The sequence below is a fragment of the Ruditapes philippinarum genome, unplaced genomic scaffold, assembly GCF_026571515.1.
Source record: "Ruditapes philippinarum isolate M1 unplaced genomic scaffold, ASM2657151v2 ctg2550_1_1_1_1, whole genome shotgun sequence".
NCBI classification, from domain to species: domain Eukaryota; kingdom Metazoa; phylum Mollusca; class Bivalvia; order Venerida; family Veneridae; genus Ruditapes; species Ruditapes philippinarum.
Window position 1 is genome coordinate 99,737 of NW_026858308.1, and position 26,044 is coordinate 125,780.

General features: G+C 30.7%; 1 protein-coding gene and 1 long non-coding RNA gene across 2 annotated transcripts; both read right to left on the reverse strand.

Annotated features, from left to right (window-relative positions):
- Nucleotides 1-799: 799 nt before the first annotated feature.
- LOC132752736 (uncharacterized) lies at nt 800-4,668 on the reverse strand. Its single transcript, XM_060743102.1, has 6 exons — nt 4,614-4,668; nt 3,752-3,886; nt 3,194-3,343; nt 1,903-2,763; nt 1,402-1,515; nt 800-1,017 (listed from the first exon to the last, which is right to left on the reverse strand). The coding sequence occupies exons 1-6, from the start codon at nt 4,666-4,668 to the stop codon at nt 950-952; spliced, it is 1,383 nt and encodes a 460-aa protein (XP_060599085.1). The 3' UTR covers nt 800-949.
- A 1,811-nt stretch (nt 4,669-6,479) lies between these two features.
- Nucleotides 6,480-8,073, reverse strand: LOC132752738 (uncharacterized). Its single transcript, XR_009628847.1, has 3 exons — nt 8,043-8,073; nt 7,456-7,528; nt 6,480-6,608 (listed from the first exon to the last, which is right to left on the reverse strand). It is a non-coding gene; the product is annotated as an uncharacterized LOC132752738 (long non-coding RNA).
- Nucleotides 8,074-26,044: the final 17,971 nt, after the last annotated feature.

A 26,044-nucleotide genomic window follows, 5' to 3' on the forward strand; every position in this document is an offset into this window, starting at 1 on the left:
AATTTACACCGCGTAAAATCGAACCGTACGCGCATCACCTCAGCGCATGTTGTTTACAACGTTGGGTACCCAACGGGGAAATTTAGTGTGTATATTACCCGTCTAGCTCGGTTATATCAATTTCTTTCGGGTGATCAATATCCAATCAAAAAGGCGGAAAAAATCTGGAAGGGTAATAAAATAGAATGTACTGAGATCGAGTAGGTATAACCCGAAGACATCAGCGACTTCAGGAATGTTACGAAATTACCCGACATTAGTCGATATATACCGAAATTATGGAATACAGTGATTCATTGACCTAATGCAGCACGCCTCCAAAATCATGCTTAACATTAACAAAGTGTCCAAACTTCTAAAAGAATTGTCATGTGAGCAGGTAAAGTAATGAATTCTAGATAGCTTTAGACATTTACTTCTTGCTCTTACCACTACACTGATGTCTATATACATGTACATGTATGTCTATACAATAAATAGCTCTTACACCATTAGAAATTGAGTAGAATTTTGATAAAGATAAAAAAAATGTCTTATTTTGCCTAAATTTTGCAGTTAGAATATTCAATAAACATTTCTTAAACCTTCCAGTAAAATTTCGTATTTTTTTTTTTGAACTTTTCATTTTATTTCTTTCTTTAATGTACTCAGTAACATTTCTTAACTCTTAGCCTGCTAGTGATCTCCACTGCTTGTCGTTTAGTCAGTACTTATTTTAAAATTGCCTAAAATAATGAATGGTTATATACAGATTTGAAAAAGTCTATAAAATGAATTCAGTGTGATAAATATAAAGACTGATTTTTTGAACATTTGTTTACTCATCTGAAGGCTCACAACTTCACCACATTTGTCATTCATCAGTGGAAAGGGATTAAACTTATAAATTTAAAATGAATGTGATGTTTAAAAAAGTCCCCTCTTAAATAAGTCTTCTTTTTCGTACTGTTTACACTAGTGTAGTTGCAACAGTCATAAGGAGGGCAACAGCAAGATTCCCGCCAAACATGTTTGCCGCTGAAAAATAAAAGAAGTCACAGTATGTTTTTTTCTTTGTTCTCTTTGTTCGTATTTTTATTGCATCGTAAAAAAACGCGTCTACTACCGGTTATCACATTAGAGGTACAAGTTTAGATATATACTAATTTAATTTGTTGACATATATTAGCATGACAAAAAGATTTAAAATAAATTTGCCATCTCTTGCGATAACCGGAAGTAGACTGATTACACTGAATAACTTTAAAGAACTGCTGGCAACTTTAAGTTTATACCTTGAGATCCCCAAATTGACAATGTACAGTTTCACAAATGTATAATTGTGCAAGTCCTTTTAAAAAATTTAGCAGTATTAATGCAATGTTTCTTAGTATGACAATTTATGAACTAAAACTTGTGTACCTGCAGTTGTGTTATTGTAGTTGTCTGTTTGAACGATGTAGGTTCTGGTTGTAGCAAGGTAATCAAAAGGGACATCACTACTGTTCAATGCCACAGAACCATTTAAGGTTACATCTGTATGTAAAAGACATACAACACTTGTTAATTAGTGATTTTGATAATATGAAGTATTATAATTGATCTACATATCAACAAATGAATTCTGATGGTTTTAAGAGTAACTTTGCACTAACCATTATCGTTTATGAACAGACTAAATCAAATGGAGCCTGCAGCATTTTAAATTTTGCCGTTTGGGCTTTCTCTAAAGATTCCGTTTTTTTCCCTAACTGAATAATTCAAATACAGGTATTATGCAATAGCCTTATGGCTTATATTTTTCGGCATGCTTTGTAAAACGAAACCTATCTAGGCCGGCAAAGACATTATCCATGTTGGTTTTTCCATGACTTGTTGACAGAAGCCACGTAGTACTTGAAGAAACATTTTGTGAACTTTTACCTTTGTCTGATGTTGTGGTTGACATTGCACGTCCTTGATTTGCTGTTTGTTGCGATGATAACTCTTCTGAAGCAGTAGTTTCTTCAAGGTTTGCAGCAGTGGTTTCGGCAGCTACCTGTGTTGTAACCAACATAGAAGTGGACATTGCTTTATCTCCAATATATGAACTTGTGATGTCTTCAGCTGCCTGAGTTGATACTTTCATAGTAGTGGTTAATTTATCTATAATGTTTGCAGTTGTTGATTCCTCATTTGCACGAGTAGTTATCTCTATAGGAGTGGACATTTCTTTGTCTTCAATATTTGCCGTTGTTGTGACATCAACTGCCTGGGTGGTTACTTCTATAGTAGTAGACATTTCCTTGTCATCAATATCTGTAGTTGTGGTTTTATCAACTGTCTGTGTAGTTATCTCTATAGCAGTTAACATTTCTTTGTCTTCAGTATTTGTTGTAGTGTCTTTATCTTTCAACGTGGTAGTCATTTGTTTATCATCATTCTGTAGTGTAGATGTTTCCTCAACGGTTTGAGTAGATACTTTGATAGTAGAGGACATTTGCTTGTCTTCACTGTCGGCAGTTGTTGTATCTTTATCTTCCTGAGTCGTTAATATCATTGTAGTAGACATCTGATCGCCGTCGGTCAGAAGTGTTGTGTCTCCAACTGTCTGTGTAGTTACCTCCAAAGCAGTAGAAATGTGTTCATCTTCAACTTTCAAAGTTGTAGTCATTTGTTTATCTACGGTAGATAAGTCTGCGTTCGAGTCTTCAGTAATGGTGAAATCACTATGTGTTGTGGTCATGTTAGCATAGATGTAACTTTCGGTTGAGTTGTAAATCTGAGGACCTACAGTTGGCAAAGCTAGATAAGAAATAAAACATTGACTGATTAATGGTTTTAAAGAGAATTACTCTCTTCATTTCAAACGAAACAAGATGAAATGAGCTTCAATGACAGATTTACCATCAAGTATCATGAATAATTTATTTTGAAAATGAAATGAGATTTAAAGATCAAGAAGTTGGGAATATGGAAATTAAAATCATGATTTAAGCTCATCAGTATGTAATAATAGGTGAGTTCTGAGTGAGACTCTTTTTTAACCTACAATAAAGGTTAACATTCTATCTTGTCTAAAAATTTGTTTTCAATCTTACCGAGGTTGTTGTTTTTCTTAAAAATAAAATTAATGCAGAACTTAAAACGGCTCATATTAGGCCACGTGAAGTGTTTTAAACTTAACGTTAATGTTTTAATAAAATTGTCATATTTCAAATTGTAAAACGTGTACCTGACTTAACCGTGACATGGAATGAATCTTGAACAATATCATAATTCACGCCCATGAGGTTAACGGATCCTGCTGATTGCATTTCTTTGCGCATCTCATCAATGTTACTAGCTGCATCAGCACTAAGAGTTGCGTTTACCCCCAAAGAACCTGTTTTCATGTAATTTAAATGTATTGAAAGGTAATATGGAATTGACGAAAATGTAAAATTATTTCAAATTTATCAAGGAGATATTTCAGAGTTTTAAAAGCTTTTACTCTAATGGGACTGAAAACACAATTTTGGAACCGTTGACTGAGGCATGTGAATATTACAAAAATATGTTTTGTTATAATGTACAAGACATTCGATAACTGTCAAACAACCTTTGGACAATGGCGTGTTGAGTTATGTTTAGTTGTTAGTAGCGGATATGAATGGTCATATAGCTACACTGCAAATTTCTGTTTCTAATAAAAGTGCTAGTTTAAGATTCATAGCACCTAGAATTGCGTGATATCAATCACGTGATAGATCATGTTACAAGTTAAATAAAGAAAAGCATTAAAAATAATTACCTTCGAAAAACTTGATATCTAATATTGTGCTTGTATCAACTTTTAGAAATGTTGCTACAAGTTCCTTTATAACACCATTCAGTATCCCGAAGAACGGAACTAGACCGTCAAAGAATGCATTTATTTTAAAGGTGACTGAAATATATATGGCACAATAAAGAACAAACTGAGCGTTATTGAAATGATAAAATTAATCAAATAGACTTATCAAGAAATGTGAAATATGTTTAAAATAAAATATGCGTGTGTTTTTATCAGAATTAAAAAATTCCAACATAAACTAACGGTGAAACACCTCAATCGCTTGTTATTTGAGGCTTGAAATAACGCTAGCTTTCTTACAGAAAAGAATTTCGCTTAAGATTTTCTGATATATTATGCTTAGCACATGTACATGTATATTAATCGATGTTGCATCGATGGCTTTTGCGGTCATTCTATCATTTTTATAAAGACCGTAGAAAAGAATCGCAATTGTTTAATCACTTACTGCTCAACAAATTGCAAAAATTACAAAAAATGTTAAACTTTCACTAAAAATTACACTGGCATTAATTAACTGTATTCAAATTAGTTGGGTTTTAATTTACTTACCTACAATTTCTAAAATTTCACAAATCGATTTTGGAACACAAATTTCGAAGCCAACACTATCTAAACATGATTCCTTCAAAATAATATAGTGATTGTTAATGGTTTTTTTTTTACAAAAAATAATAACATATTTTGTGATAGAATGAATTGCTTCAATGAAATATTTTTTTTAAAATATGTTAAGTATTAAACTAAGAGACGTTTACTTTAATAAATGTTGTTCGGAACTCGGCAATATCGGTTTTTAACCCAGCTAGTCTGTAGGTACAAACAAACTTATCGTTATAGCTTAACGGTGCAGAACCCGTCAAACTCTTGAGCATATTTCCGAAGTTGTGACAGTAAAAGTTTGTTTGTACCTACGGATAAGCTGGGAAACCCAAAGTATTCTTAATTTCGGAGAAAGGAGGTGTTAATTAAGATATGGTTTAGCTCAATAAAAATTAAAATCTTCTTACCTCGTTCGGTGAGCAAGCCAAAGTTGCTGAAATTAATTAGTTAATCAAGTAAGTCGCACATTTCATGATAAATCTGATTTAGTTAGATGAGACTGACATATGTTAAATTGAATGAAATATCTATATTTTATACGACGTAAGTGATAATAAAAATTTAGTAATATTTAATCGAGGTGGTAAACTGTCAGACAAAAGTCTGAGATTTTTTACTTTTAAATATTTATATACAGTTTTAAGTGCAAAGCTGTATAAGAACTTTTTTCGCAAGTGTTAATCATACTGTAAAATAAACGATATTTTAATCAGTTGAGGAAAACATAACAAAAATACTACAATAAACAACTTAATATAACTGAAGTAATTTACCTGGTGTTGAGTTGAAGGGGACCGATGGTGTATATGAAGGCATGACGCTGTGCATACTGGCGTTAGCTGAACCTGTAATTAATACTTGGTAAGTCAGATTTAAGATGTTTGTATTTACACGTAAATGCCAGTGCACTACTTGATTTATATTTTCGTCTTTTAAATGATATTTATATTCATAGTCCATGATTCCAGATTTAATGTTTTATGTTATACATATTTATATGTATTGAGAAGAAACTGTCATCCTAAATAATATGTCTGTATCACAATGAAATGATTTACCTTCCTGATTGATATTAATGTTTTGAGATCGAATACCTAAAAATCTACTGCTACAGGGTTATAAAATGTAATTAAAATAAAAAAACTTATTAAATGTTTATCATGATATGAAATGTTTGGTTTGTAGAGCAAGTACATATATTCTAAAGACAATATACATTGAGCAAAACAGACAAAAATTATTCTCACAGGATAAGATTCAAGAATGATATGCCTATATTTATAAGCATCCGAATATTTCTTTTAAATTACGCATACGTTATTTAATAAATTACAAATCGTGCATCGGAAAAAAGCAACAGCATGTCAATTTCTTTTAATATATGTGATTAAAGACCCAAGCAAGGAGAATCATAACATTTTTACCTTTATTAACGATGACGAAAAAGGAGTCTGGTATGATATCATAGTTTATACCAAGAAGTTCAACTTGTCCTCCAGACAATATTTCTGATCGAAGTTCTTCAATATGACTTGCTGCATCAGCACTTAGTGTAGCATTAACTCCCAGTGAGCCTTCAAATAACCACGACAACATTTTTCTTACTTTTATAACTAGCGTAATTGATCAAAGAATTTTTTTTTCAACTTAAAATTGCATATAGCATACCGTTACTTATTTAAAATGTTAGTGCAATACCGGTTTAGATTATTTTGCATCACTATTATTTAAAATAATTAATAATTAAGTATGTCATGGTGTTTTATTCAAGCACAAATGACATTTTATAACGCCTTTGGTATCATGACCGTACGTTTGAACAATATAAACACTTCCTAAACAAGAAGCAAACACTTCATGTGTACTCTACATCTGCCGACTCATGCTAATATTAGCTTCATATCTTTTTGCTTCCATTATAAATTATATAGGCTATCGCCACATGATAGAGCGCAACATAGGCGAACATAATTGAAATTTACAATTGTCGTTTGCTTTGTTCTGCCACATTTTCTCATATAATAAAGTTGTAAATCGAAATGAATTTATTTCATATTATGATCATAAATGGCTTTACCTTCAAAGAACTTTATGTCCAGTACAGAACTGGTATCAATATTCAGAAATCTTGCAACGATCTCTTTAACCACTGCATATAGCGTTTCGAAAACGGGTACAAGTATGTCGAAAACTGCATCAATTTTGAAAGTAACTGAAAAAAAAAAAAACAACATAGATGATTTAAATTAACAAGAGGAAAATATGCACCTTGTACTGATACTGATATGAACAATGAAAAGGTAAAATATGTGTACATGTAAACCATAAAATATTTTCACTTTTATTTATGTTAACAAAGTATACAAAGTATTAAAGCAATCACTCAAATGATGTTAAGGATACATATGGCAATAAACAAGAAAAGATGGCATATGACAAATAATCCATATAGCACACATTGGCATATGCTCATAGAATAAATAGTAGCCGGTTCCATTTTGTCTTTCAGCCTTTGCAAAGCGAAAACTAGTATTTTTACGTATTTGTTTCAATGGTCGTATGTTTTGTTCCTATTTCTTAAATACTTTTCCGTACTTAGGCATGCAGCGTTTGTATTGGTCATGATATATTTTGGATTGTCATGATAATTGTTAATACAATTTTTGGCAATTGCCGGTGTTAACTTTTTCCAAAAATACAATAAACTTTTATTTTTTGTTTCAGAGCAAACATTTTCAAAAGATGGATTTCCTTTCCAATATTTATGGAGAGGGATATATTGTTATATTGTTTTGGTTTGCAAGTATATGATTTTGTTACGTGGTTCAATTTAAAAGCAGCAATTGGATAATTAATGCAATCTTTTTCATGTTGGACGCTGTCGTTAAAAACCAATTCGAAAATCTGATTATCGTACAACATATTTAACTCGCTAAACCATAAAATCATATAAGGCCATATCTTGAATTTCCTAAATACGATTAGAATATAGAATCAACGTGACATTAAACATTGAACTAGTACAAGTATATTAGTACACGAATATGTTAACTTTCTACCTATAATATCTAGAATATCGCAAAGACTTTCGGGAACACATATTGCCAAGCCGGTACTGTCTAGACAGGTCTCCTAAAACAGAAATTACAAAGTAAATATTACTTACATTTTCGTGTTAATTTTCCAAATAAAATCTATTAAATATTTATAAATAATATAAGATTTCTCTTATTATTTCTCAAGATTGAGATATTGATATTTTACCAGTAGAAAACGTGACTAAATTTATCTAATATTTCACAATTTTACTGAGACAAATAGCTTTGAAGTTTTGAAGGCATAATTCATTCATATTCTAAAAACAATTAAATGATCTTTTTACTTTTTGCTATTCCAATACTTTGTCGCTATATATTCATCGGTAAATGCATCAAATCATATTATTTTAAATGTTCAAAACATTGAAAGTTTCTGGTATAAGTAAAACATTCTGTTAAGCAACAAATATTTTCCAAATAGCGAAATGTTTATTAACAGATGAAGGTTTTTGCTGTGTTGTTTACGTCTTTGTACTTCAGATTGACGAATCCTTTAGATACAGTTTAAAATTAAATACTCATACAGATATGCTAGCATAGATACCTACCTCATGTTCCAAGCATGTGAGGTTGCCTTAAATATATTAAAATAAACCATTGAAAATGTCCTCTTTATACACATTTTATAGCAACAATTTCTATGAAGCACACATTATTCCTAAAAATATTCCAACTTTATTTCTTTTTTTATATCGTATGTTACCTATAAAATAGTCTTGCATATTTGTTTCAAAGGTCTCAAATGATTATCCCCCCCCCCCCCAAAAAAAAAGGTTCAAAACAAAATATGAAGCGTACCGTAATCTAAAAAAAAATAATCTAAATTATTTCTTTTATTTTCTGAACACTTTCATACAAATGTTTTTTTCTTGTTCATTTGATTTATTTTCCTATCCTAAATATAAAATTCAAATTTATTTATGTTTTTACCTATCATACAATGACATTTAAAACAATAGACGAAAGCATTAATGTAAGTTGAAAACCTGAAGTACCTGAAGTTGTGTTGACAGGGCTCTTTGGAGTGGTCGTTGTGTTACCTGCTATATAATAAAATAGTGAAATATGAAATATCCCGACTTGCTACTTACCAATGTACTATATATATAAAACTAACATGTATTAAGTTAAATACTTATATATAAAAAGCTGATTCATTTTGAAACTCTAAATTGTTTGACCTTATCAATCGTAAGTTTCATCCGTTATTTTTTTCCTGAAATGCAAGAATGCGTTATTGTAATGCAATAGCGAAGCCAATAAAAGTTAATGAAAGTATACTTTTCTTGACTGTGACTGTGAAGGAATTCGGCTTTATTGTGTAGTTTTTTCCCATCAAATCCACTTTGGCATTTCCAGAGTTGATTGAATCACGGAATCCATCGAGCATTTTGTTTAATTGTTCACTTTCTATAACTTCAGTTTTTACAATAACAGAACCTAAAGCCACAAGAAGAAACGAGCAGTCACATTTCATATCATTCTTTCTGTTTCAAACCATCTCTAAAACTCTTTAAAAAAAATCGTTGCCCCAACAACACTGTCAAGGTCATATGGCGACCGTGCAATACTTTTTGTGAAAGTAGACTTAAAACCCATTCGTGCCTTAGGTTTACAAGAAAAAAGAATGAAGAGAAAATAAACAAGTAAAACAGGTTTTAATGGACTACCGTATTAAAATACTTCATACTTGCCTTGTGATGTCAGACTTCATATGAATTGAAATGTCTTTAAAAACAGGCAACGTGTTTCCTTTGAAATGATATTGTATTTATTTAAGTACTGATTATGCAGATGACCAGTTTGCAAGTCTTTGCTATTTAATTACATCTCTACCTGAAATAATTAGGTTTTATAATACTGAATGACTCTCGTTCGTCTTTTATCTACTTTATGATCGTCTGCTTTTTCACTTACCCTCAAGGACTTCTAGACTTATGATGTCGTCAAGATTGATATTTAGCAGCTCTGCCAGTAGATACTTGAAGATGCCTATTAGCAAATTTATCACAAACTTAAATATAGTGTAGTTTGCATCGATAGTGAAACTCACTGGAAAAAAATGTAATCATTTTAGGCAGTCACACATTGCAAAGAATGTAATAATGACATATTGCACTTAATTGTGATGAAATACACTTTGCAATAATTAAGCTTAAACTGGATAAATATCATCAAAGAAATTATTAATCAAAATGATGCACGTGACAATAAATTAATTTTGTATTGGAAAATACCTCCTTCTGTCCTGCGATATTTAAGTGTAAATATAATATGTTAAACATATTATACCATGTTCTCAACAAGTTCAAAAATGATGACAGAACTGGACTTCAAATACGTGCAACGATGACTCAAACAGGGGAAATATCAAACAAATTGTTTTGTGTTTAAAAAGATAAATGTGGTCATAGATTCATTACTTACGTATCACGGATATAACGTCACATAATTCAAGAGGAACACAAATGCTATGTCCAAATTCATCCAGGCAGCTGTCCTAAAAAGCAAAAGACCGAATTATTATTACACATTTACATTTTTGAGTTTTGCTTAGACAATGTACGCAATATGTTAGAACAAGGCAAAGTGTAACATTGATGTTATATATGATAATAACAGTAGATCTAGGAAGATACTGCTTTTTACAGCTCTGTTAAAGACAACAAAAGGGGATTGAAATGGCATGTAGAACATAATTGTAGAGCAATGCATTAATTATATATTTAACCAAAGCCCTCGGACTGTACTAAATCCCTCTCCTAGCAGGCTCGGGCTTTAAATAAGTCTCCATGCAAGTTTTAATGCATTTTTCCGTATTGTAAGTGATATTACCTCAGTTTCATTGCAAGTCTTGTTTTCTGAAAATATAGGACAGTTACATGGTTAAGTTATCTTTGTAGTACAAATAAATATTCGAGTAAAATGTGAATCATGCAATTATGTTATGTATAAAATATTTTCATTTTTAACGTATTTAGTAATAAACCTGTCTTATTATCAGATAAGTGGATAAAATAAGAATTTCATCACAACATGTTTGTTAACACAAGATCATATATCAATGTAATTTGTGGTTAAATCTATTGTTATTTAAATAAGAGGTCAGAGTAGGGATCTATCAATGGCAACACAAATGTCAAAGCAACAACTCAAGATGAGAAAAGCTTTTAGTACCATGGTTTTAAAAGAATGCGATTTAATATTTGTAAACATATCTTTTATTTTACATTTCTATGTAACTTTCTTTGGAACACCGTACTTATGGTGCGTGGTTATTGCAGTTTTTTTGTTGCAATGTCATGTAAGGAAACTATTTAAAATTCGTTCTATATCTATATAGGGCTTTATTTCGTGAATATATCGACAGATAATTCCAAAATGAAAGATTTTTGTGACAAATATTTTTTATAAAGACATATAATATTTTTATTGTTATTTCTTATCGAATGAATCAGTGTTATATAATAAAATCTGCATTAACCTCCAGTTCTATTTGGTGAAGCAGAAGCCAAGGTGGTGTTAGGTAGCCAAATGGTAGCAGTGACATTAGACGGTACAAGAACACTGTTGTCTGCAAAAGAAAATCAAAAATTTAGCTGGAAATTAAATTACTAATTCATATTATCGAAAGAATAAATACAATTACCAATAGCCTGTTTGAAGTACAAATTGTATTAAAACTATTGTACAAGAAGAGGATGGTAAGAATGTTTTATCCGGTAGTAATACTTTCGTGCTGCAATTGTAAACTGAGCTGCACCCCAGCAGCGACCTAAGCAGTACAAAAAATATTCAATTCAATGAATCTGCTGGATCTGGTAAATCTTTTGTTTGGGAAGATTCAGGTTATGTTTTGTTTGAAAGTCAATATTCTAATGACACCAAATAGAATTTATATAAAATCTTCCATTATTTAAGAACATGATAACATAAACATTTCAAGGAAAGAAATCTCGCGGTTGTTGAGATCATTTTTTCAGTAACAAGAAATTTAAGATTTTTGTCCTTAACATTATCTAAATAAAGCAACATTTTACTTTATTCAAGGGCGGATAACTTAGTAAACAAGATTAAGAAAACCCATTCTTTACACTGGAATTTTAATTGTTGTTTTAAGATCATGCACAGTTAACATAAAGCCCTTCAAACAGTTTTCATTATTTCATTATTGAAATTGTAGAAAACGTTATTAGTAATGTTATAAATGTATAAATATGAAGTCTTTTACTCTAATGGTCAACACGAATTTCTCAATATTAAAATGGCATGTGTTATATTACTTCTATCTATTTAACTACATTGGCAATAATACATACCCCTTTTAACAGTTGCATGGAACGAGTCTGTCACAAATGGATAACTTAGAGACCCTATGCCGATTGAATCTCCAGACTGTATTACCTGTCTCAGATCGTCCAAGTTTGCCACCAGTTCTTTACTGTTGTCAATATTTGCACTCACTCCCATATAACCTTCATCTTTAAATTAATATTCAATACTAATGTTATGTATTTATTTTCCATGGCATTGTCTTAGACATTAACAAATACAGGTATCTATTTTTATTAAGGAAAACACAAACTTTTACAGAAGCATTTGGACAATTTGAACGATGCAATAAAGGCTTTTTAAAGCTTATATCCGAATAAAACCAAAAACTTAAATTTTAAAAGTGAAATTTAAAAAACGGGGCTATCTAACATTTTTCCTGAATCCTAATATGTGCTTTGCCACATGATATTCTTCAAATAATGACGTCACAGTTGAGATTTATGTCTTTTGTCTTAATATGATTTTTTTGAAATAGGTATTTCTAAAACTATAGAAAGAAGCCAAGGGTAGCTTCGAGTCAAGTATAATATTATTCAAAGTCATTAGGAAACTTATTTGATACTAATGTTTGTCGTAAATTTGTATACGATTTTATAGAATAAAGGATAAAGAATAATATAATGAAATTACCATACAAAAATAAATTGTTATCAGCTGTAATAAGAACCTATTTGATGTTTTATACAATGAAACAACAATATACATTGTATATTGAATCAAGCAAAGGCAGATTTAATGGATCAACCATTGACCATGTGTCGGCCATTTTTAAACATGGCGTCATCGTTAATCTCATATTAAAAGTGTTACATTTTTTCGTTTTACATATTAAAGCACCAGTAAATTATAATTCACTTTTTAAACGAAATGTCAGGATATTTTGAACATATTATGATAATACAATGTATTTCTATCTCACTTAGACACACATATAAGTAATAAATTTTGGATTAAAATTTTAAGTGTGTTTAAGGTGTTTTAGAAATATAAATTAGACCAATGTAAACACTAACCATATGAAAAACGCCACCGTCGTAAACGAGATTAATGATAATTTAATACTTAGTGTGTGTTTATTTTATAATTTACCGTCGAAGTATTTCAAATCCTTTATAGATGTGATATCAACTCCGAGAATTCCGTGCAAGAAACCCGTGAAAATAACGTCAAACCCTAATTTGACGAACCAACTAAACGAGGCATAGTTTGCTTCCACCTTGAAGTTTACTGTGAATAAAAAGCAAAACAGCATATACAAAGGGTGTTAATTCATTTCTAGAAAGAAAATAAGATTAAAAATGCTATTTAGCAAAATTTACAGCAGCGCCGATTTTCGTGTTTTCTTAAACTTAATAGTGAATGAATGTATGAACCAAATATGATAAAATATAAACATGCAGTTAAAACACAGAAAAAAACATTGCGACCACTTACAGTTTGGTGTGGAGCTACAAACGCCGTAAAATCCAAAGGAATTGTATATTTTATATATAATAAGTATATGTGCTGGTATTGGAAATATTTGGATTTAAGGCCTTTGTAGCTCCACACCCCATTTGTCCTGTAGTGACATATTTTAAACCTATTCATAGACATTATTTGTCATTCTTTAAAAATATTTATTTATTTTATAGGAAAATACAAACATAAAGAACTTTCACACCATGGATCATTTTTCATAAGCTAACATTGATTTACTTTTAAACCTATGTATCTTTTTTTTCTCATCCTATAGTATAGCATTTCTATATCTATAATTTATAAAAACACGACGATGTACATGATGTAATAGAAAATGTAATTTAAAGAATCACTGTTTATAACTTTTTCAGATATTCAGCGGCAAAGGAATGTAAAAGTGTAAAGGTTTATACCTAATACTGCCAATATGTTGCAGTAATTGTTTGGAACACAGATCAGTATTCCTAGGTCATCCAAGCACTTCTCCTGATATGTATTAAGAGAATAAGATATTGGATAATGTGTATTGAAATCATCAGTGACATTATATTTGGCAATCAAGATATATTTTGTTGCATCTTTATTAACTAGATTATTCGATCTCTAATTCATATAGCAATCTTCAAAATATACTACTAGTAACTCTCGCAACTGACTGAATCTGACATTTCTAAATATCAATCTAACCTACAACTTGCTGCATCTTAATCAACTAGGAGTATTCGATCTCTTTTTCATTGCACAAAAGAAGTCGCTACTGACTGAATCTAGCATACAGCAGTAATTTGTGATTTAGCTGTTTAACTTTGTATTTTTATTTTTTTGTGTTGTTTTTGGTTTTTCTACAACAAAACGAAGATTAAAGACTTAAAATATTTTATCTATAAATTAATTCTTCAGAGAATTTTTAAAACTAACTTACCTCATTCTCGGCACAAGACGAGACACCTAAAACAAACAAAAAGACTCGAGATTAATATTTTAATTCCATGAAACATACATTTCGCCACTAATATCAGTGCAAGCGGCCATGTTGATGTTCGTTTCCTTCAATACTTAAATCATTCGACGTTTAAATCCATTAAACCCTTTGTAATGATTCAGTACAATTAAAAGATATTACTTTTGCAAATATGTTACTATTTAAATGACTGTTGTAGGGGTGTTAACTGCAAGACACACATCATGTCTACCTTTAGTTTGACTGTACATGTTATCATTTATAACGATTAGTATCTTTACTGGCACCAGTCAAGAAAATATGTCATAAAGTATATATATTGTTGTAATAGTCAAAATCAATAAATAAATTGTCATTGACTATACTTTTAAGCCTTAAAGTTCTGGAATTGAATTAAATAAGCCATTTCCATCAGTTTCAAGCCAGACACGTCTAAACATCTATACAGGCTGACTAGACTCCATACTGATGGTAACTCATGTTTTTGCATTTTACTCTGAACAGACTGTTCCAAATCAAAAGCCGGTCAAATCCATAGCACAAATTCAGCAGTTAAGGTTAAGAACACGATCATGATAAAATGAGACTTTTAAACTAACAGACCCTGATTTTGAACTGTTACAGTTGCAGTGGTGTTCTTCTGTTGGTGAGTGGCAGGTGTAAGTTCAGCAAAATCTGATATATTTTAAACACAGTTGTAACAATTTTTGAAAAGTGATGTTAAAATTTGAATGAGAAATGAATATGTTCATTTTTGTAGCCAGTGTATAAATTTTAGTTACTCTCAAAATATTGAGTATCAAAATGCTGTAAAAGTGACAAGTAAATATAACCAAACATAAGAGTAATTTACAAACATTTTTAGACAGACCACAGAGTTGACAGTCCATAGTGTTCAAAAAGTAAAAAAAAATCTCACTTTTTTACAAAAATAAACTTGTGTACTTAAAATCGAAAATAATTATATTCTATTTTATTAATGTCTTAAATATAATAATCAAGTTCGCTTACGTTTTCCCAGTTCAAATAATGACATCAATGACAAAATAGACCAAAGCATTAACGTAAGTTTAAGTAGTTTTGGTTAAACAATTTACCTGAAGTTGTGTTGATGGGGCTCATTGGAGTGGTCGTAGTGTTATCTGCTATATAATAAAATATTCAGATGTGAACAATGAAATTAGACATGTGCTTCTTCCTTTATGATATAATATTCCCCCAGGTTTTTTTATCAAATACAAATTGCAAAAGGTGAAATACTTATAACTGAAAAGTTAATTCATTTTGAAAATCTAAAATCTAAATCTAAATCAATCACAAGACTTATTCAGTTGTTTCCCCTGAAATGTAAGAATGCGTCTATCTACATGTAATACAATAACGAAGCCAATGAAAATTAGAGAACGTATACTTTTCTTGACTGTGACTGTGAAGGAATTCGGCTTTATTGTGTAATTTGTTCCCATCAAATCCACTTTGGCATTTCCAGAGTTGATTGAATCACGGAATCCATCAAGCATACTGTTTAATTGTTCACTTTCTATAACTTCAGTTTTTACGATAACAGAACCTTAAATGAAATGAAGAATCGAGTGAGCCATATATCATACTATCTGTTACTCTGTTTCCCACCATCTATAACACTAGATTAAGCAGACAAAAAGAAAAAAAAAGAAAACCTGCATCAATGAAACTGCAAAGGTCATATGGTGACTTTCCAACAGTGGAGGTGGAGGAAGACTTAGGCCACATCTGTGCATAATTTCAAGTTTACCATACGGGAACCATATGCCGCTTTTTATGGAATGGCATTTACGTGTTCTTGATAAACACCATATTAACACATCTGCAAATGTTTCAAATTTTCAAATTTTACAAGTTCATGTTAAATGTTGAATACTGCTTAAGTCGGTGCTTTGGGACATGGACTGTAACCTACACTTACCAGTACCGTCCATGAACAGGCTCATTCAAACTGAGCCTGCAACATTTTTAACACTGTCGTGTTATGCTTTCTTTAGGGATTCTTTTTTCTCTCTCCATTAACAAGTAAAAGCAGGTTTCTGTGGAATAATATGACTACCATTTAAAGTTCTTCATACTTGCCTGTGAAGTCAGACTTTAAATACAATATATTTTGAAATGTTTTAAAAGACATGCTTTTTTGTTTTCTTTGAAATGATATTATAATTGTTCAAGTACTGAAAAAGCTGATGACCAATGCAAGAATTTGTAATTCGGTTAAGTACTACTACATTTCTACTTAAAATAATTGATATTTTCTTATTAATTAGGTTTCATAATACTGAATGACTCTTGGGCGTCTTTTATCTACTTTATGATCGTCTGCTTTTTCACTTACCCTCAAGGACTTCTAGACTTAGGATGTCGTCAAAATCGATATTTAGCAGCTCTGCCAGTAGATACTTGAAGATGTCTATTAACAAATTTATCACAAACTTAAATATAGTGTAGTTTGCATCGATAGTGAAACTCACTGTAAATAAAGATAATCAATTTATGAACACAGTTACAAATTGGAAGAATGTAAAAGTTTAATGTCATAAAGTATATAATTATACTGAAATATAAATTTTGCATATGCATAACGGTCTTGACTAAAAACAATTATTTATTGGCACTTTGCCAGGGTTAAACCGTTTATTAATAGGTTAAAGGGATCAATGTTTACCCTCTATTACATTAACATATATTTAATTAAACACTTTAATTACATCTCAGTACATATTAAATGTTCTTACTTATATACATTTATAAACTTGTTTCTTACAATAAATGAATAAATAAATAATTAAATAATTAAATATATAAATAATATATATATATAGATATATGAATAAATAAAAATAAAGAAAAACAACGGCAATATATTATCAAAAGCCTACAATTATGTAGTGGTAAAACAACTAAGAAATTGACAAAAATTGTACCTACTTTTGTAGCAAAAATGATGACAGTACTAACTTACTACAAACTGGTACGATGAATATCCACGAGCGTGAAGACATTGTACAAACCTTAACGTTTATAAAAAAAAATCTGCTCATAGATTTATAACTTACGTATAACGGATATAACGTCACACAATTCATGAGGAACACAAATGCTATGTCCAAATTCATCAAGGCAGCTGTCCTGAAATATAGAGACGATGCATTTGCTAAACAAAATGTATCCATTAATTTTGAAAATGGCAAACTGACGCAAAGATAAGACATGAAATAATAACTGTAGACCTAGAAAAAAATCTGCTTTTTATAGCTCTTTTAAAATAACGCAAAGAATAGAAAGGAATTATTAGACAGAAATTCAATTTATCGTCATAGACATGTTTTTTCACATCATTTCTTTGCATTTTCTGTCATTTGAACATTTAGATATAAAACATCAGTGCGATGTCATGTGAACTCAGAAATTGCGGATTTGACCGCGGCTGCTTTAAATTTAGATTTGATTTTTAGAACGATGCTTAAAAACGAGGTCTTGTGCTTTATCAATTAAAATGGAACATATTGTTATGTCCTCCACAGATAACATTTTCAGATCTACTTTACAAGAATTGCTTTCGTTGATTAATAAAAATCTTAAGATTAATCTTTCTTTAGAACTGTTCACACAATGATCAAATCACAACTGTCATTGGCATCACATGCCTTACGCAACCGATATCTGTATACTTAAAACAATTAACAAAACCCGCAAATACTGAACCAGACCTCTTCTTTCATATCAGAACAGATGTCAATGCGCGAAAAAAGTGTATTAATTGATTAACTGTATTATAAATGATAATTACCTCATTTTCATCACAAGTTATGTTTCCTGGAATGATAGGACTGCTGTGTTAGATCAGGAATTTAGGACATACAAAAAATATATTCGAATGAAAGAGCAATTGAAAATAAAACATTATACACTTATGAATTTTTATAATTTATTTCTTCATCATACTAATGACAATAACCGAACTCTATTACTAGCGCCATAAAGACTGTGTACGAGAAATATTTGTTCAATCTGTTGTTAATAAATTAGCTTACATTTCTTACTTGGGAATATTGTACAAATTGTGCTTGGTTAGTGAAGTTATTTTGTTGTTAAGTATAGATGTAAGCAACACTATAAAATCTCCGAAATCTTTTGGACTTTTTTTGGAAAATATTATACTAGATAATTTCAAAATTAATGATTTTGATTACGAAATTTTATCATTAAAAGTTTTGCAATTTTGTGCATGTATTCAATTAGTAAGAGTAGCTAATTAATTTAAAACTGTATTTACCTGTAGCATTAGTTGTTGCAACAGTAACCGAGGCGCTGGTAGGACTAGAGACCCAGGTTGTATTTGAAAGCCACATGGTAGCAGTAGCAATAGACGGTATTAGTACACTTTCATCTGCAAAATATAACAAAAAAATACATATTTGAGCGCAAACTTCAAGAGAAGCGGTGATATTTTAAAAACGCGTTTATAATCCTGAAGTAATAAAGTAAAATGTTAAAAGTCTGTCTGAAACATAAGAAGGTCGTGATGCGTAAGAATTTTTTTCCAGTGCTTTACGTGTTGTAATTGTCAACTCAGTTGAATTATAAAACGAATAATACACTTCTAGAGGACTCGACTAAAACAGGTAGCTGCATGCGAAACTAAACTAAGATTTATTTAGACATTAATTAGCTTTTAATAAAAAAAGTATAAAAAAGAAGCAACACCTCAATTGTAGCAAAATCAAATTGTTAGAATTCGAGAAAGTTCAACTTTAAAATTATGCTCCCAAGGAATAATTCACTTTACTTAACTAATAACTTGGCAATAAAACATACCTCGTTTTAGAATAACATATGTTTATCATATATTAAATATCAATCTCCTATTTATATACATTGGCAATAAAACATACCTCTTTTAACAGTTGCACGGAACGAGTCTGTCACAAAAGGATAACTTATAGACCCTATGCCAATTGAATCTCCAGACTGTATGACCTGCCTAAGATCGTCCAAGTTTGCGACCAGTTCTTCACTGTTGTCAATACTTGCACTTACTCCCATATAATCTTCATCTTTAAATCAATATTAAGTACTAATGTTAAGTATTCTTAATTGTATTTATGTTTAATGATATTGTCTAAATAGTCTCTCAATTGTATGTATTCTTTATGGAATATATTCATAAACAGACATACACAATAGTTCAATTTGAATTTCATGTAATCAAGTTATGAAGTGAATTTAGATTGGTGGCTTTGATTGTAAGGATATAAATATAACATCCTCATTTTATGAATATTTTATGCTACAGCTCTTTTAAATATTCTTGACCTTTTAACTGACTTTACAATTTTTTCTTTTCCACTCAGAGATTAAAGCAGCACGCCTCCAAATACATGTTATTTTTTAATGAAAATTTTAGAAATGTATTTGAAAGTAAAATATTGTGGGTGAACAAAACTAGTAATTTACATAATGCAATCTGCACTTGCAATCCAAGAAAATAACCAAAAAATGGTAGACATATGCAAAAACATCACTTAATGCGTTAGTCACGCAGTAGCAATATGTTGATAAAATACTGCAAAATCTGTCTTAAACCGCTTATAACATGTAAAATATAACTTGCATCTTGAATGTTTTTACCTATCTTAAAATTTTAGTATATTTTTTCAATATTGATTTTCTTGAAATATTTTGGTCATCTTGTTTGTTTGTTTCATTTTACGCCTTTTCCCAACAGTATTTAGTCACATATGCGGTTTATTTCCCAACCATCGTTCCTGGAGAGTTGCACCAGTACTAGACTACCTTCATCCGTGATGAATAACCAAAGCATCTCCCGGGGATCGAACCCACGCCGTAGAGGTATTTGGATAAGAAGTCATCCACTCTTACCCCTCGACCATGGAGGCGGTTTTTGGTCATTTGGAGGTGTGCAGCTTTAAATAAAACTTAGAAGAAACCTTCGTGTTTGGGTTGATTCTACACCGGGCACATGGAAACAGATTATTATCAAAAGATATGTGATGACGTAAATTAAGTAAACTTAAATTGTAATATACAAACAAAAAATGAAAAATTTACCGTCAAAGTATTTCAAATCCTTTATAGATGCAATATCAACGCCAAGAGTTCCGTGCAAGAAACCCGTGAAAATAACGTCAAACCCTAATTTGACGAACCAATTGAACGAGGCATAGTTTGCGTCCACCTTGAAATTTACTATGAATAAAAATGCTGATGTTAACAAAATCACTAAAGCGCGTGCAATTGTCTTTTAGAAATAAACTTAAAGTAGAATTGCTATTTTAGCAAAAATTTCGGAAGAGTGTATATTTTTTTTCTTATGAGAATGAATATATGTACCCAATTTAATAAGATATGAGTAAAATAGACAGCAAACCTTTACGACAACGATAGTGACTTATTTTTAAACATCTATTCCTAGGCAGTATTATTCTTTGTTTAACTGTTTGTTTTAGAATCATTCAAACTTTGTTAGACCATGTATTCATCATTGATTACTTCGAACTGCATTAAATTAATGATCTTATTAATTAATTAATTTCCACAATCAATTGCGATAAAAGTGAATTTTTTAACTTATGCTATTTTTGATGATTTTAATGTTTTTTCTTAAGACATTTTGAACTTTAGATCCAATTTATATATGAGCGGTAGAGGTGTGAAGATTTTACCTATTACTGCCAATATGTTGCAGTAATTTTCTGGAACACAGATCAGTACTCCCAAGTCATCCAAGCATTTCTCCTAAAATGCAATAATGAAATTACGGATATTGATTCAGCATTACTTACATTATATTTAAAATTCAAAAAAAAATGTTTTTTTTTCTTTTGCATTTGGATGCATTTTTATGAACTAGATGATTTTATATCTTTATCTCAGATTCATTGCAATCTTCGAAGGAATTTACAAGTTTCGTTTATGTCTAAATCAAGCTTTCTGCTCAATTGATATTCTCTCCAGTATAATCAATTTAACACAGTTTGTTTGAATTCTAGTTTCTTTCAACAATACTATCTTAAAAGACTTCTAATATCAACCATTTAAATAATTAATTCGTGTCAAAATATTGATATTTTTTTTTTTTAACATTTTCAAAACATATCTTACCTCATTTTCGATACAAGTCGACACACCTGGATCAAACAAAAAGATTCGAAATAATCATATTATTCAATAAATTTTAAACAGAACAAATCTTGTTTATGCCGCTGCAAGCGGACAGGGAGATGACCCTTAGTTTTATTCTTATCTTACTCTGCATAAAATCCGTTATGCATTTGCTGTGATTCAGTTATATAAAAACATATATTACTTCTTTTTCCAAATTTTTAATAGATGAGATACGGTTGCGGAGACTGCATGGCAAACTTTATGTAACGTGTCAAATGTCAACCTATAGTTTGACTTAGCTTGAAAATATTAACTAGGAACCGATTTCATTAAGTCATTGCCACAAGTATTGAGTCAGGCCTGTCTACACGTACTAACAGTCTAACAAGGTATTTTCTGTTGGTTCATCACGATATTTTTCTTCATTTTGACACAGGAAGACCAATTCCAAATGCAAAGAATGACCAATCAATTACACAAATTTAGTAGGTTTAGGATTAAGGGCATGATCGTTATTAGAATTCTAAATACACAAACCTTGATTTTGAACTGTTACAGTCGCAGTGGTTGTCTCCTGTTGGTGAGTGACAGGTGAAAGTCCAGCAAAAACTGAAACGTTTTGAATAGATCTGTTGTAACTTTGATCAAAGTAATATTTGAAAGGCTGGTGAGCAAATGAGCAATTCAATGATGCAGTGCATGATGACCAAAGTATTAGGCATCAAAATGTTAAAAGAATGTCACTTTTAACAGTTAACAAAATCTTTAAATTGCGGACCCTAACCATTTTTCGTGAAATAACTCGAAAATTATACACACAAATAAGGCTCAATAATTTCGAGCGCCGTTTGACCAGATCTTTTTGTTACTTTTAAAAAAATCTTCGTTAATATTCTTTTAAGCGTAGTTATCAATTTGCTGATTTATTCACTCAAATTTAAAGGATGTAAAGTTGAATTGGAATATATGCAAGTGACAAGATTTTTTTGGCTTAGGCCGATTGTTATCTATTTCTCATTTATCAGTTCAGTATTTTAATAATGAATCACGGGACAACCAATTTAAAAAAAAACTACTTACCAACAGTCTCCTCCAGTCGACGGTCTTAGGAATTTTCAAATTTTTCGTTCATTCACAAATGCAAGGTATTTATGTATTGTCCAGGTCAAGGGCAATTTAACTAGCTAGGCGAACTCGTTTGGTCTAAGGTAACAACACAACACATAGGTTGAGTGAAATAGGGCATTTATTAAATGCCATAAATGACAAATGTTACATAATAACAAACATGGTATGTACATATTTATATCTAAATGACCAAACTGGGTGGTAAAAACGGCCAAAAGGGGAAACCCCGCCGCCACCCAGAGAGATTATTTATTTCACTAAAGCAATGCATTAATTTAGTATATGTAATTGTACAACATATATAAATTACAATTGAATAAAATCAATCTATAATTTCTAAAATATTGTTAAGCTATTGTATAAAATTACAACTCAGTTAACATTGGGATAAAAATCAGATCCTAAATAATGCTAAAATAAATGTTATCTCAAGAAGATCCAAAGTTTAATGTTTTAAAATGGATTGCAAATAAAACAGGGAAAGGGAGAATACAATACTTTAGTAGAGTAGAATTTGCTCTCTGGGTAAGAATTATTGCCTCGTTAAGAGGCAATTTAATACGCTTGTAATCAAGTGTTCTGAAATTAACTCTTCAAAGGAGTAAAAAAATCAGTCGCGGACAGATGCACTAAACTCCCGAAAGTCCCTACTACAGACTTAATTTGCCATAAATTCCATTGACAAACAAAATCATGAAGGTCTGCGAGGGTCAAAGAAACTGTGACAGGCCGGTTTATTGGATTTGGAAGGAACTCTAAAACTTCAAACCAGACGTGTTGTAATTTGATTTTTTCACGATTCATGAAGTACATTCTATTATACATTTTAAAGGGAATAAAGCAGTATTAAAAGACATATTTTTATAAATTCTTTAAAAAGGTGAAATCATGTTGTTTTCATCGCGAATGTCTTTGTTATTAAACTCACATGGGTTGTGTGTATAAAATGGTCTGGGACAAAATAGTATGCTCTATTTCTTTTTTTACGCGCGTAATTTCGCGCGTGTGTCATTTGCTTTAAAGACACATATAGACATTTATTTCATACAGGTATTTTGGAAGTTTTTTTTTTCAAATTTGTGAACTGCAGACAGCAGATGTATAGCTTTATTCACTTTAAAGGCACATGGACAAAATTGTTTTCGATTCTTCAGCTTGGAGAAAATATTGATATTATAAACTTTACTTAAACGAATAGAGGCATCATCATGATCATGTAGCATTTTAATGTTATAATAACTGTCGCTTTCAAGTTCATTCTGAAACGTACATTACATCATTTAACTTTTGCATGCCTTTGCGAATTGTATCGATATCTGTGTCATTTCTTGCCCGCTTAGCTCAAAAGGAAGAGCTTCAGATTCTTTCATGTGTCGTCGGTTCGATACTCGGGTGAGGCTAAATTGCTTCAGAACAATTGATTTCGGGCACTGAGTGTAATTGTCATTTGTTTCTACTCCGTTTAATATTACTTTAATTGCCGTTGCGTAAGGTAACGGTTAAGGCATGACTTACATAACTGTTGTCTTGTCTATTAACTTTTGAAAATAATCTTTATACACATCACTTTCATTTTTTTGCGGTTTTATAACGATTTTTTCCCATTGTTCAAATGGTTCATTCTATAGAGTCATTAGCTAATGCAAACAAGAATTTACAAAGTTAAACAGAAACCGTAAAACATTTATTATTTAAGTTTCTTTTTTTTGTTATCAAGTCCGATTATCAAGAAAGCTCGATGTGTATACCTACGTTAAATGACAAATGTTTTGGCCATTTTTTGTCTGTTATGTACTTTAATTTTTTATATTGAGTATATTTCTACATTTATTTTGTAATAAATTTTCCAATATTGGCACTTATCGTTAATCATTTTTATAACACTAAATACAGAAAAATATTTACCTGCTAAAACAAACAATGCTGTATAAATCATCATTAAGATTCTCTTTTACTTAAAAAAAAACTAGATCCATCCAAAGCCAAATGTTTCAGTTGAAAGTGTCAATCTAACCATAAAGCTTATGTAAATTTCCACACCGCTGAACAGGAGAAATGATCTACATAAAAGGAAAAGATTAATAATTTTACAGCAAAAACATAGAAGTAATATATTTTGAACCTTTAGTCTACATCTATTATTCAATGTTGCCGCTGTCTCTTTGAACTCAGTGATCACACTCCTTACTGAGATATTTCTTTCCAAGAAATGTTTTCATTTTCTAGATCTAAACATCAAAGACTATAACCAGTTACATACATATTCACAATACATGTATACTTTAAACATATGTAGGTGATGAGAGCTTGAGAGCTAAAATTTCATTTTTTCTCCTTTTCACTGTTTTCGTAGTCATTTCAGTAATCAAAATAAATGTCTTACAAGATTATGTTCATAGTTTTAAAAAAATCTGTATTTTTCACGTATTCAAAAAAAAAAATATATTCTTTATTTTTTTTTTTAATCTGTACTACGGCTTGAATAGATAAAATCAATAAGAAACAATCCTCTTTATCTGAGGTTGGGCTAGTACAAATTTATGTAAAATCGTGAACATTTTTTGAATGACGTCACTTAAACTTTCCCAAAGCATGAGGAAATGCTTTTTAGTATGTAAACTAAAAAGTATTTATACTCATTTAACAAATGACAATAGCCTAACGTCAATACTTTAAGGTCTTTGATTCTATATTCGGACTTTCAAACATGGTTAATCACTATTTGTTTTGGTACCAGCAGACAAGGCGGTTAATTTTATTATTATTGTATAACTTAAACATCACATCAAAACGCTTTGCAGAATGAACTTAAAAGTACTAATGTGTATTCTAAAACTACTTCTTCTGAAAAAAGATACTTTTATTAGAAAACATAACACTTATATTTCTAGTCCGAATGATGAAAAAGAACTCAAAACTTCAAATGATTAATTGGATACCTAAATTGCATAAAAAACCTTACACGGCCAGATTCATTGCTAACTCTACATCTTGCACTACAAGTAAACTTTCTATTTTATTGACGTCTTGTTTGACTGTCATTAAGACACATGTTTTTCGATATTATGATAAAGTCTACGACAATACAGTCAAATAAAAGAAAAACAAAATCCCTAAAGAAAGTCAAACAGGTGGAAGTTGAAAATGTTGCAGACTCGGTTTCATTGAGCCTGTTCATGGACGGTACAAGAAAGTGCAAGTTACCGTCCACGCCCCCCCAGCACCGGCTTAAGCAGAATTTAACATTTAAACACGAAAACATATCTTTTGGTCGATTAAAACTTCTAGTGAAATTTTGGATAAAGTTAAAATCAAGAACTATCAATCTTCAGCCGTCGTACATACGATTTTTCTACCATGTATATGACACTTCCACATGAGCTAATTAATGATAAACTAATTCCCCCTATTCAAAAGACATTGGCACTAAAAAAAGTTACATTTCTTGCACGCACTTCTCAAAAGGTCTTTAATGTCCTGCTCGGCTCCTTGCCGGTACTTCTTTGTTGG